Raw genomic sequence first — 15,365 nt, forward strand, 5'->3', positions numbered from 1 at the left:
AAAATCAACATCAGCTTCGTTATCTTGTCAATAATTTCATAGGTCCATTCCACTCGTATCTCTGTCACCTATATCACCACATTTCCTAATGTTTAATTTTATTTTATTGAAGTTAGCCTAGGGTTTTTATCTCATTCATGAAAAAAAGTTCGAATTAAAATGATAGTGATATTTTTCAGATAGATCGCAGCAGGTTGTCAATCTAAAACTAAATTACAGTTTCCTAATTGAAAAGATCAGAATGGGAAATGTACTCATTTGAGTATCAGATGTTTTCAATGACACTAGCTTGTTTTACTCCTCGGATAACAACATCAATTACTTGCTGTTCATCTGCATTTAGACCACTAAATTCTTTTTCGCTGCGAGGCCATACAATTCAAACTAAATGTGAGTTCAAATCAATTTTGTCACTGTTCTTGTTTTTCGTTGTTATTTCAAGTTTTGAAATTACTAGTGGAGTTTTTTTTTTTCCCATTTATTACGTTTTTAATATACTGCATGCTTTTAGTTTACAGGCGTAGCAGGCAACAATGGGTCTGAGAGGCTTGGAAGAAGAACGGCGTTGCAAAAGATAGCTTTTGTGGGTATTTTATTTGGAGCAAGTGTAGAATGTGGAGCCGGGCTTGCTTCGCAAATTAAGTACACTAATTTGAGCATTCAGGAGATAAAGGTTAGTTCTTTTCTGTTGCATTTGGTTCATAAATAGAACACTTTAAGTGTGTTAACAGTACAAAGAATTATAAAAGCCATTGTCCACAGCATGAAGCTTATATGAATTTTATGTCAGAGCCACGCGAGTGTGTTTAATTGTTTTGCGTATTGTTTAGCTATGACTTGAGAATTTTGTAGGACTCTAATCTTATTGTAGAGTGAACAGGGTCGAAGGATGTTTCATTGTTTTTTTGAGTGATTTTAGGCTGAATTGAGTGATTTTAGTTTTGGGAAAATCTGTGAAAATCCGATCTTCAAAGATTTTCCAGTGTTCCAGAATTTACCTCTGTTTTTTAAGCCCATCTATAGCTACGGACGAGGCGAAATTACACATTGAAACTATGTATGAAGAACTGGGCACAGTAGAGAAGTATTTCATTTATTAACTTATGCTTACACTTTTAATAACATAAAGAGTTTTCAGGTATCATTTTAAGTGGATATCATACGTTCCTAAATGATAAGTATATGGCCTAGCATATACACGTTACGTCTATGTACGGTGTTGAGGGGCGCTACTCTAACTATAATGGGGTCTAGGGTCATTAGTTATTAGAATGGACAGGAAGAGAGAACAAGAAGAAACCACCTCTGTGCTATCTGTCTTCCATTATTTGTTCTGATTGTAAAGTGCTGGAGTTGAAATGTAGAAATGTCAATAATATTTCAACACTCAATTGCTTTAAAAGAATTAAGCTGCAAATCAAACAAGAAATCAAGAGTTGGCCTCACCGGTGAATGGAAGGAGACATGCTACAATGAGCCTAGCAAAAGTACTCCAAATCATACTTACAAAACTTGCCTGGACTTGCCTAGACTTGGTGAGCCCAAAGGTGAGCCAGGTCAAAAGAGGCCTAGGCACCAAAGATTTGAGGTTTGACGAGTCTTGTTGAGTTTCTAGGGATTGCTCACAGATGTAATAGCATTGCCTTCTTGGTATGTGTTTTTCAAGGTCAGAGACCTCTTGCGTTTATACATGGTTTAAGACAAGAAGAGACATGTTCCTTAAATGGACATGTCTATTCATTAATTTAATATTTAAAATTGATAATTAGACAATAGCTATTAGAAGATTACACACACACATTAATCATCTACTAATTATTAATCATAATAATTAGTTGTACAAATGTATCTCATGGTTAAATCAATCCAACAGAAGCTACAACTTTAACACTCTCTCTTAGCTAGGGAGGATAAACACACGACCATATATTACTTCAATGTAATATAAGAATATCTTCAAATCAAAAGGTATTCAACATTTTGACATCATGAGAATTGGTCTTCCAGAATATCAACACGTGACATTCACCAAATACTCAACATTTTGATATCATGAGTATTGGTCTTCCAAATTATTAACACATGATATTCACCAAGTACTCAAATAAGGTTTGCTATCACATTTGATATCATGATTATTGGTCTTCCAAAATATCAACACATGATATTCACCAAATACTGAAATAAGGTTTGATATCACATCTGATATCATGAGTATTGGCCTTCCAGAATATCAACACGTGATATTCACCAAGCACTGTGAATAATGGCCTCCTGAACATCGAGTCGTATGATATTCACCAAGTACTCTGTGTAATGGCCTCCATAACATCAATTTGCATAACATTCACCATGTACACTAAAATGTTTGTAAGGTATGTGCACAAACATTCTTATAATACATACCATATAAACATCCACCATGCAAAGTATAATCTATCACGATCTACATAGACATCATAAGATACCCATAGATAATTAAGTTATCATAAGATTGCCACCTTTCAATAACTTCTGCAAATACAACTGATAATCATTTGGAAGTCATCACTTCCTCATAATGTACACAAGGGGTAGGTCCATTAACGTCATACAGTCACACACAAGGACTTTCGAACTCCCTCTGAAAATCAGTCATCTGAGCTCCTCAACCAATGTTGCCTTTGATGAAGTGTCATACTCCCTTTGAATCGGACATGATCAAGATCTTCAAAGATCAATTGAAACATATCCTCTATCCACTCCTTCAAATGAATGTGTCCGACTCCCTCTCAATCTCCCATTTCCTGCAATAACATCCTCGGAGGAAAAGATTAAGGCACATAGCTCTTATAGAACGTAAAAATAAGAGAGAGACTACTATAGTACTCAAAGATAATAATAATATTAGGAATAATCAATGATTTGTAATAATCAGAATAGTGTAATATTGTTCCTTTATAAAGGAAACATAATTATTCTATTCAATGTTTATAATTATTTATCATATTTCAGTCTATTCAATGTTCTTTAATAACAATATTAGAGACTCACATAATACTTGTTTTATATATTCATACTTACCCTACCATGGAGCACACCATGTGCTGAAGTAAGACAGCCCGATATTTAATTCCATAATTACTGCTAATATACTAGAACATTAAATCTTTCTAATTAGTTGATGTCACTATACATAATATATGTATATAAAAATGAGTTACTTGTCGCGGGCTGTGGGTTCCCCCACAGCTCCCACTTTGGAGGTTTACACAACACAAGGTGAGGACACCTTTGTGCATCCCCTAGCACTTTTCCCGTAGGTCTACCAATACGGAGATGGGTCATTCATATTTCAAAACCCATATTTATTGTGGTTGGTAGAAATCAATGGTTGGGAAAAAAAAGAAAAAATACCTTTCATTTAATATTTGTTAACAGGCTGAGGTGGTAACATCCACCCTCTTAAATGTGGTTTTCTCATATATAATTTTCCACAATAATGTTTAATCATGTAATTTTCCTTTATAATATACGTTCATTTTATTGCATAAATATATTGGATAGTCCTTTGTCTCCTTTAACATTCTCTCATGTATTTTTCCATGTCATTTCCTATGTTGACGGGTAGAAAAATAAAAAATTGCCCTTAATAATTCCTCCTCCTTTTGCTGGTCGGGGGTATGGGCACTTCCGGTATAATAAGTGTCATTTTATATCATTACCTAGCGATGACCTTCACATTCCTTCCTCCGTTGTATTTATAGTCTCTACACGGATCCAATGGCCATGTACACTACGTAGTCATCGAGCAAATGCTTTTACTTAGGAACAAACAATTGTGAGATCATTTGAGAGCATTTACCGAGGTCAAAACAACACATAATGATCCTTGGCCATTTACCTTCGTTCCATCCCCACCTAAGTCGACTTCCAATGCATAATATATTGGGGCTCTGTAAATAGATACCTTTGTAACCAATGGTTTGATAACATCAAAAATCATGGTAATTGTCTGCAACAAACAACAGGGCAAGCCAACATGAACCGCCACTCTCAAGACCACACAATCTTGGTGGACGTCATTTTCCTGGTAACACTAGTGCTTCAGACTACTTCCCTTAGCAAGCCTGTGCCCCTCATCTCCATCTAGATACCCTATGCTATGCTGCATTTTATTTAACTCAGCACTCTATTCATGCTTAAGACAATCTCAGACCAGCTCGACATTCCTTCAACATGGAGATCAATATTCAATGTGGGTTCTTCCTTTATTGTTCTAATATTTGCATGCCTATCAAACTAGGCTGGATCCCGAGCTCCTTTTGTAGTCATCACGATAAGGCACGCTTCAGAGCTCATTTGCTATAGCTGCAACTTGGCTCAAATACCATGTTGATTTTCTAAGGATCGCTTGCAAATGTAGTAGCACTACCTTTTTTGCATGCGTTTTTCAAGGGCAGCAACCTCTTGCATTTATACATGGTTTAAGACAAGAAGAGACATGTCTATTCATTGTTTAATATTTAGGATTAATAATTAGACAATAGTTATTATAAGATTACACACACACACATTAATTGTCTAATGATTATTAATCATAATAATCAGTCATACCAATGTATCTCATGGTTAAATCAATCCGACTAAAGCTACAACATTAACAAGTCTTGCAAGAGTCAGTAGACTTGGTGAGTCCTTGTACAACTAGAAGCAAATAGTAAACAAAAAAAAAAAACAAAACCCAACCCTTAAAATTCTAAAAATAAGACACTTAAAGTTTTCTTCTCCACGCTAAAAAGCCATTCATTTTGTTTCCAAACGCAAGGAGAGAAAAAACACCTTTTGAGCAAAAATTGTATGCCATTGAAGAGAAAACCAACAGATTGGTTGAAGACATAAGGGTGATTGAAGCACAATAGTTTGTCAATTGCAAAGGTTGAATGATCTTGTGTACATTACAACTTTTGTTTCCATCATTAACAAATCTTGGGCATTGACTTGTTTCCTATCACTTTAGAGGAGGTTGATCCATAGTAAGAGTGGATCATCGAGGTTGATGATCTTGTTTTCAGTGATAGTGACTTGGCATGGGTTGATTAGGTAGATCAAGAGGCACAGGAAATAACAATGGTAGAGGAGGACAAAGCACAAGGAAACCCCTTGGATGTTGGTGTATTTGTAAATGAGTGGCACAAGCAGAGGTCATGGTTGTATTATCATTTAGGTGTTAGAGTGGGGTTGCCGTTGCACCAAAAAATCGATCTATCAATGCCTGATTCAACCACTCAACATATAGTACACATGAGGTAGTTAAGCCCTTGTCACGAATCCAGAGGGAAGTGCTGAACATATTTCCAACAATCTCCCCCTCAGCATTACCCAAGGGTCTGAGGATTCGAACCTGTGACCAAGCATTGATACCGCTTGTTAGAGTGGGGTTGCAATTGCACCAAAAGACCGATCTGTCAATGCCCAATACAACCACTTAACTTATAGCACACAGGAGGCGGTTAAGCCCTTCTCACGAATCTTGAGGGGAGCACTGAACAAATTTTCAACACCAAGACCTGTCTTAGCCACACACACAAGAGGGTCGAGGGGTCATTTGATATAGGTTCTTTTGAGCCATAGACTGCTAGCTTTTGCTTTGATATTTGTTTGCAACTTTTGATGCCATGGATTTCATGTTCGATGAGTTCTATAGAAATTTGACACCATTTATATATTTGATGTGTGATAGAAATATTGTCATTGATGTCAAAGGATTTCATGAGCATGGACAAAACTAAAGTGTTACCATCATAGGAAATTAAGTGTTAAGGATAATGAATGATAGAAATTCGTTTTTATCATGAATGTACCAAACAATTTTATATTCCTTGAGAAACATGGTGTACAACTATGGACAAAAAAATCAAATAGGAATGAGGAAATATGAATAAAAGATAGGTTTCACATCAAATGAAAATGGCATATATAATACTACAATTTATCAAGAAAGAATAACATATGATCGAGGAGATCTGTTGATTGGATACATTGACTGAACTCCATGAATTGAGCAATAGCATCAAGATCATAAGTCATCAAGCACATCAAACATACTATAGTTCTGAAGAAAAGAAAAATCACATAAGAAGGGTCCTTATGTATAGTATGAATATGCGCACAGATGTTTCTTAGAGTTGGATATGAGTCAGCAGCAATTGCATAAAAATATATATCAAAAATATGCAAGTCGATGAATCAGAACTCATGTTTACAGATACATGGAAGCAATAATGAAAAACACATCCATTGTGCGATAATGTAAAGGATAGTGGTTTCATGAACAGTGGTGGTGTCTTCTATATTGAAGACTTAACAGCAACAAGTTCACATAAAGATATTATAGAAGAATATATTATTACGGCAGTGACAAATTTTCTGATTAAGAAATTTAAAGCAATTTACAAAGTTGCCATGAAGCAAAATATAGTCCACCTTTGTTTTGATATCATATGGCATAACTAATGTTTAGCGGCAAATGATGACACTTGTTGAAGATGAGCCACCGATGTTTAAAAATAATTAGCAGCGCATATACCAAATTAAATAGTCTTCCCTTCTTGAAGAGAAGCCCGATAAACATAAAGTTGGAATGTCAAAATATTAAGATCAGATAAATATTTAGAAGTCACGATGAACAGAGTGAAAATGTCAAACCTGACATGTTATTATTTGAAGTATTTAAAACAAGCAAAATATTTACTACATCTATGTTCAAGTGACGACAGGAAGAGTTTGCTGGTCCTTATGTTAGAACAGTTTGAAAAATACTGAAGGCATTGTCATTGTTGAGCCAGCGAGAGTCAAAGAATATCCATTCATCGCAGCAAAGAGTATGTTCGGTGTTATTAAAAATATGTTCGGTGATAAATCAGACGGAGTATATAAATTACGTACATAAGAGCGAATGGAACATGGTATTATATACTGGAATAATCTCTTTTGTGTACAGAAATAATATTTACTAGCAATTCACAGAGTGTTCCATAAACATATTATAGTCTCCGGCGAGGCCTGATAAATCAATGATACACTTATGGCAACACTATTAGTTATATATCGCAGAATTTTCTAAAGTAGACGGGCATCTCTCATGGATAAACTCCAGTTGCATATTGTGGTGTTCAATATGAAAATCGGTGGGCAAAGATATATTAAGACGGCAGTTACGCTTTGGCAGCAACTATGAAACGAGTATTCAAATCAGCATTTGTTTGGGTTCATGGCAGAGTTCGAATGTTTCATATTTATGGACTATCAAAAGACAAAAGACTATGCAATGGATTAATAAAAAGAAGGTAAATCAGAGAAGAAGCTCGATGTTTAGAAAAGTGAAAGGGTGCATTCATAAATAATTATCAAATGTATTTTGAATTAGGAGAAAATATAATATGAAGATACATGACTTTTTATTGTTTCATAAGTCATATCTTATAATTTTCAAGACATAAATATGACATAATTTGTGTGAAAGTTTAGAAAAATGAGTGGAGTGAAAAGAGAGTCAGCTGTGGAGAATTAAAAATTTAAAAGAGTGAAAGGATGAAATATATGTGATGCATGAGAAAAGTCGGTGTGGATGAAAATGAACAGAGCACTAATAAAAGAGTAGTAAATAAAAAGAATACGTGTGGAAGATAAGTCAAGAAGGAAGTCAGCAGATTAAGATTGAAATAGAAGTGAAAAATATAAGATGAGAAATCTGTAGATAGGAAGTGAACACATAATATAAGTTAAGAAAAAAAGAAATTTATATAATCAGATTTTCAATCTGATCTATATATATTATTTATATTTGAGTTATAGAAGCAATGTAAGAGGTTTAGGAAGAGGATTATATATTTATATATAAGACTGACTTCGGATTGAAAAGAATATATTCAGATTTGTGAGGAAAATTGAGAAGGGTGTTAGTGTTGAAGATAAATGGTCCATACAAATATAAGTAGAAAGTGTTGTAGGTTAAAGATCTCCATCATCAGTTGAGTTGCAACATCGTCAAGGTGGAAAAGAAGTTTGAGTGTAGTGGGTAGGTGCTCACGAAGATAGTAGTGGGGGTTGGTGCTTCTAGTAGGTTGGAGCTTCTAGTGGGTTGGTGCTCATAAACATAGGGGTTGGAGCCTCTAGTAGGTCGTAGTCTACAAAACATTGTAAAAGAACAGTTTATAAAAAAGCATTTATTTGCCATGGTTTTCTCTTGCATTGGGTTTCCACGTAAGTCTTCACGTCATTATGTTCATGTGCGAAATTGTCGATTTCATCATTTAAAGTTATAAAGGCAACTGTTTGATAAAAAGTTTTAATTTGGCGAATTTCTTATTATATTGATTCACCCCCCCCTCTCAGTATAATCATGTGCTCTTCAATGCATTATTATCCTTAGTTCAAATATGCATTTATACTTATGCGAGTACTATATATACTTGTGTATGTGATCAAAGTAGCTTCTATTTGATAAGTTTATTGTCTCTTTAAGGTTTGTTTATCAAAGGGTGCATTAAACAAGTTTTGAATCCTTAAAAAAATTTGAATTTCTTGTGTTTTTCGTTTTCCCAAGTCTCTGCCAATTCTAGGTGTCGAGTCTTAGTCCAAGTAAAAAATCAGCCTAAGTTGGAGTCTTGTAACACTGCTCCAAATAAGGTCACTCACAAGCAGAAACCAAACTTCATCAGCTCATGGAGCAGGAAATAACACGCAAGAGGGATAGCATGGAGATGTAGGAGACGTAATTCCTGTGCAAAAGAGGAAGCAAAAAGAAGGGGAGCAAAAGGAACGGGGAACAGTATGAAAATTTGGGTACAACAGAGAAGTCTATCTTTTAATAATTTATGCAAGTTTATGGTTTTATAACATATGGAGTTTTCAGGTTTAATTTTCAGTGGATAAATATGTTTTTAAATTAGAAGAATAGGGTATATTGACACACATTATGTCTATCTCTGCTCTATTTTAATGGATTAAATATTTGGGGCCTATGTTCCCATGGGGACGCATCCCCTATTTTTGGCCCTCTAGGAAACCTCTTGCAAACACATCCCCTATTGTTCCGCTGACCCCGTCCCTGGAATGCCGTGGAACATTTTAAAAACCAACACAAGTCGATGTAGTAGAAACAAATCTAAGTGCATTTTGACATTAACTAATGATTCTATGCTGGAACTAAGTTGAATCTGTGTCTCAGACAAGACATTCTCTGAAATCACCATAAGTTGCAACATAAGAAGTTTCTTCCCCTGGTTGCTTTGTGAAGTCTATCTGCTAAGGGTGGCAAAAACATTCAAATCACTTTTCTGTCCTCTGCAAGACCAACACAACTAGAGATGATTGAAAATGCCTTGAAACCCACAACACAATGAACATGTTTAAGAGGAAAGGCCATGTGTCCTGATGCTGACAAATATTGTGGTTTTTGAATAAATTAACACTCAACAATGAACTAATTCTGACTCTGCAACATTTCAGTTCTCACAGATGACATGGAATAAGGCAAAGGTAGACCACCCAAAGCTTCACACAAGGAAAAAATGAGTGGAGAGAAAATGAAAATGCCCTCACATTCATAGAACCTAAACATATTTTGTTGGGACTAATAACCATATTTGAATTACAAGTCTTCCTTTCAATTTCGAGGGAACCTTTTTTTAATGCTCAGTCTGAAAAGTTGAAATACAAAGTAACTTCAGAGGCAAGGCTCTAAATTCACAAACTTATATCTGCATGTAGACAGTAATAGCAATGACACTAAGAAATTTGTTGTACTGCTTTCACAATTAATTTCAAATGAGCATCTTGTCATGCTATTTCCATTTGCCATATTCATTGATTTTATTTTTATATCAACTATATGTTTTTAAAGATGCATTAAGTACTAAGTACAAAAATTTGAAACACCAAGAATGCTTAAGGGGGGATGTAAGGGTCAGGCCCTTTTTGCAAACTGATTTTTTGTCATTTTAACAGTTTGCTTACGGCTGAACATAAAGTTTTCTAGGTATGTTTGATTGTTTGCAAGTTTGGCTGCTTGGATGAGATATAAAATGCAATGACAAAAAAATTAATACTAATACCAATTTGCAACCAAGCTACTAACAGCAATAATATTGAATCGGTGTATTAGACAAGTGTCATCGACAGCAATGTTTATTCCATAGTTTGCAAACTCTCCGAGTACTCTTAGAGTTGCCGAGTACTCTCAAGTCTTTTTGCTGGGCGAGTACTCTCAAGTTTAACTCTCACGTATTCATAGATGTTAAAAAATGTATGTAAAAATATTGATGCAGGGAAAACATTGGATTAGATGCATTTTTCACATCATTTTAGTGCTATAAAACTATACATTTTCTCTATTGAAATGTCAATTACTAATTTAATACATTTTATATTAGTATTCTACAAAAAAAATATGTTTCTTTAAGAGATTTTAAATTTTAGTACTTTCTGAGTTGCTAAGTTTTCCCCGAGTTTTTATTGAGTATATGCCGAGTTTATTCCGAGTTGAAAATTTTGGGCTTGCTGAGTACTCTCCGAGTCCAAGTCTGCAAACTATGGTTTATTCTATTTACTTAAGCGAGTAACAAGTTACAATATTTTACTTATCAATTTACTGTTCCATAATATCATTAATGTCTCCTTTCAGCATCAGCTATTACAGTCATAGCAACAGCTCCAGATCACTTCCAATGAATTTACTTAGCCTCCTCACTCTTGGCAGCAGCCTCTGTATTATGTTTCTGTACTTGTGAGGGTTCCTAGTGCTGGTACGGCCTTATATCAGAGTTGTGCATGTCTGCAAATGGCCCAGTTTTGACTGCAGATTTGTTAGTGGAACACGCAGCTGCTAAAACACAATAAGGCAGTCGCTAATGATAGATACTAACTCGTACAGCCCTGCTACAATACTCCTTTAGTTGGTGTGACCCTCTCTGGCAGATTTTCAGCTTGTATGGCACCTCTAACCAGTCATATATACTCAGAAGACATATCCTCAGACTTCAATGGAATCGACCAGCATGTATGCATGTGCACATAACAATAACAATTGAACTCTAGCTGCTAATCCTCCAAATCAAACCCTAGATAGATGGAAATCACTTTCAAGAAACAACTAGGTCAAACAAGCTGATATTACCTTGAAGCTCACTCAGACCTATATCTCACAATAGCGTCAAGATCATAAGCTGATGGATTTCATCCTCCAAGCCCTTGAGAGGAAATCTCTGCAAGTTTGTCGATTTCACCAATTATCCAAGCATTCTGAAAGAAGGTACTTCAATCTCTTTATAGTGCTTTCTAAGAGCTCAACCACTCACCTTGACAATTAGGGAAAAACAAAATTACTTTTTTGTCCTTTCCTATAATTTTGAGGATTTTGTTTTTTGCTCCTAGTTTTTGTGATTGCTTTTTTGGCCCCTAATTTATCATGATTGCTTTTTCTTTAATATTTTCATGCCAAATAACATGATTTTCCTTCACTAAGGCTCCAATAACTTTTATTTATGCTTCCAATGTATTATAGAATAAAGGGGGCCATTTAATCAAATATATCCCACAAACTATGGACCAAGCATTAATAAAGCTGAATAATCAAATTTGACATTATAAAATAGGTTTATTAAAGCATAATCAATCATATCAGTGATAAATAAGTGATCTTCTCAATATTACCAATTTACCATTGACATGCCACTGCAACTGGAAGTCCAGCATGCCCATAATGACTTACTATAAATAGTAAGTACCCCCGAAACTGCTTCAAATCACCTTAGAGTGACTTGCAACCAAAACTACCTAGACCAATTGGCCTCCAAGCCCTTCTATGTATTGGTTAGCCTACAAGACCAAGGGGAAATAGGCTGATAACAACATTTTATTGTGAATGCTAGAAAGGGGATATTATAGGAAAGGGTCTAAATTGACAAGTTTATATCTGCATGTGCTAACATTGTTGGCAATGACCACTATGCAGTTTGTAATGCTTCATCAATAGTCAATCTCTAAATAAGGACGATTGTCCTCACAGTGTTCAACAATTACATATTCTTAACTAAAAGTTCTTCTAAGCACCTTCTAAAATTTGTTGATTGTGAGAAATTAACACTAGCAATGCTTAATCATCATTTGCACTATACAAACATCATTCAATCATGAAAAATAATGAAATGAAATATAAAAAAGAGTGATTACAATGGTGTACCCTAGAGAAATCTTAAAAGGGGAAATCTTGAGTAATAGTGAGCTAAATGTTTCTCAAGACACCAATATTGTCTGGTACATTGTAGTAAGTGGATAAGATGTTTACATAAATGAAATAACCCTGACAGGTTATTGCTTCTTTTTCACACCAAAAATCTTAAAACTTTCAAGGGGTAGGCATTTCATCAAACAGTTAGCACACTAACCCTTACTATAGCGTCAACAATTCGCAAGCTTTGTCTTGCAATATGAATTCTATCAAAACTAAGCATGCATCTGTCAATGGTAAAGGTAATGTCTCTAATAATTTATTCAAATTGATTGACATAAACCCATGAAACAACTACATCGAATTTTAGGAGAAACTGAGTATACTGATCTGCAACATCATCTGAAATATTTAATTGGTATTTCAATAATGACCGAATTTAAATGGACCTGAGTCGTAGCTCAATCCGGCAATCTCGGATCCACGTCGGAATATCACTTCATGCCTGCTTCTCTCGATTTTGTGGACGGCGAATTGAAAACGAGTTGATCCCTGTCGTGACTTTAATAGCTCATGACCTATCTTCACCCTTGGTACTGATGCCCGCGGTTTCAGTTGTCTAGCATAATTTCCTCCGTCTCAGTCGACGATTTGAAATACTGCCCTCATAATTATTGCCGCACGGGTTTGAGGATTTCATTTATATCCGCTGTCTGGAATCGACGGGACTGGTCCAAGCTTAATCTGACAGTGAACTAAATTGGAACTAAATTGCCCTTGCTGTATAACTTGCGCGATTTTTAATTTATATCTTCCAACACGGGATACAGCGGCCTCCTTCACTCGATTATTAGGATGATATCGCATTAATTTGCATGAAATCAGAGGACGGGTATGAGGGATTGGTACCCCGAAAATGCTTCCCCCACTTCACTTTAAATCTTCCAGTTCTGTACCCTCTGTGAATGGTGGATAATTTGAATTTGTCTCCTGCCTGTTGTTTGATGAGAGTAATACAAGTATCCCTCGTTAGAATTTCATGAAATCGCCACCCTTCAAACAATTCGAATATGCAATAAACCCAACATGAAATGGTTGTAGACCACGTCCAATGTGCAACCCTTCGGAGGATATTTCACCACCTCAGTTATGCAGACCCAAGGGAGTTTTCGTTCCCAAAGATCCAATGGAAATTTGCAGACCAAGACCGCAAATTGCTCCCATATAATAAGTAGTAGAATTCACAAATCGCTTGTCCAAATGGCTGCCTTATGTCCTCTATTTATTCACCTTGCTGAGAAGTTACTGGAAGTTTTCCGGAATTATCCTTTATGATGTACTTTAATTTTTAAACTTTATAAAATTAAATAAATAACTTTATAAAGTTAAAGTACAACCTTAATTTAATATTAGAACAAGTAGGCCCCACTTACTAAATTATTATTGTAGGCCCCACTTACTAAATTATTATTCTCCGAGAGCAAAATGTAATCATTCTGGAAATAAAATGACTCTCTTTCCAAAATTATTTGCCTACGAGAGTCGATGATAGGCAAATTCTCTGTTAGAGTTATGTCATTAGAAAGGGGACATGACAATAAACCATCAACATGTTGATGCTTCAAAACCCCACAATGCTGTCTTCTACCTCCAAAACAATGCTCCACACTGCTAAACCCTACAAGTTTTTGTTTGAAAGAGGAATACAAGAGCTAAAAAACCTAGCATATGTTGTAAAATTGTGTATTATAGTTCTCATATCACTGTAGTGGCACTTAAACGTGAAATCAACAAAATCATTTTTGTTTCATGTTGTTTCTAGGTTAGATGCTTCTGGAAGTTAGTGCTTATGCTTCCACCAAGTAGCATTTGAGTTTTGGCAATAACATAATTTATTTGCCATCTATAGAAAGTGGTAAAAATGCTAAAACTTTAAAACCACCTAGTTTCAAATTGGTAAACTTGTTCTCTATCTTCCTTGGGATGCTCCGGATCATACCAAGTCTGCCATTGGAACTAACAAAACCAATCTCTTTGTGAAGAGAACCCTTGATTCATCTCTCTGCTCATTAACATTAACTCTTTTCATGGATCATATCCCCCTTATTGGTAGATTTTTGGTGTCCTCATTCTCTATTGAAGGTAACAACGCATCTTCCTCATCTAGTAGAGAGGACTTAAACGCATGCAACTTTCAACATTTACCTAATTAAATCTTCATATATGGTGGCAAATCAAGATAAAAAGCATTATTTCCTATCTGCTTGGAGGTTTCGACTTCTTTGCTCGCTCACGAAGCCTTTCTTTAGCCAAGTACAAGCATACCTTATCATCTATCTTGAACATTTGCTTGCTACAGTGCTGATTATGCCTCTTTTATTACAAAGTAATTGGTAAAATACTTGCTCCTTATTAACATTGATCAATAGATCAATATATACAAATGAATAGACGACGATGTTTCATTAGGAAACGATTGTAAAGAATAGAAACATTCTATTCTAGCTATCAGTTAACTAACAATTAACTAAATATTAGAAATATTCTAATATTTAAAATAGATTACAAATAGGTAACCATTAAGTAATAATAGATAATAGTGGAAGCTATCTATTATTGTAATACCCTCTCTTAATGGTTAATCTATCCACGACACCAAGCTGTCCTTTGAATTTGACAAACTTATTGTGACCAAGAGGCTTGGTGAGAATGTCTGCAGTTTGATCCACTGTAGGAACATACTGCAAGTCTATTGTCTCGTCTTCAACCAACTGCCGTATGTAGTGACAGTGAACATCCACATGCTTGGGTCGTTTATGGAAAGACTGGATTCCATGCTAACTTGATAATGCCTTCGTGATCAACAAAGTGTTCGGTCCCGTTGGTGACATTTGCATATCCCCAAGCATTCAACAAAGCCAAACAACTTCAGAACTTGACTTAACTGTCCCTCTGCATTCAGCTTTTGTGGAGGAGATAGAAACTACTTGTCTCTTCTTCCTGGTCCATGTGACGGCACCAGATCCCAATCTATACACATATCCAGAATTTGACTTTTTATCGTCAACAAAACTTGCTTAATCTAAATCTATGTACCCATTGAGTCTAGGATTAGAACTCCGAGAGTAAAGAAGTCCATAACTGTAGTGCCCTT

The 15,365-nt window shown here is 35.4% G+C and overlaps 1 protein-coding gene across 1 annotated transcript in view; it reads left to right on the plus strand.

Annotated features, from left to right (window-relative positions):
• The first annotated feature begins 78 nt into the window (after nt 1–78).
• The window catches only part of LOC149528497 (uncharacterized), a 150,050-nt gene continuing 134,763 nt past the window's right edge, over nt 79–15,365 (plus strand). The window contains exons 1-2 of the mRNA XM_089810692.1: nt 79–390; nt 519–673. Of these exons, the coding sequence (XP_089666818.1) occupies nt 249–390; nt 519–673 (297 nt within the window). The 5' untranslated portion in view covers nt 79–248. The remainder of the gene's footprint in view (nt 391–518; nt 674–15,365) is intronic.

Source organism: Cupressus sempervirens, chromosome 11 (assembly GCF_028749045.1).
Source record: "Cupressus sempervirens isolate cs-2001-9-10 chromosome 11, ASM2874904v1, whole genome shotgun sequence".
Taxonomy (NCBI): domain Eukaryota; kingdom Viridiplantae; phylum Streptophyta; class Pinopsida; order Cupressales; family Cupressaceae; genus Cupressus; species Cupressus sempervirens.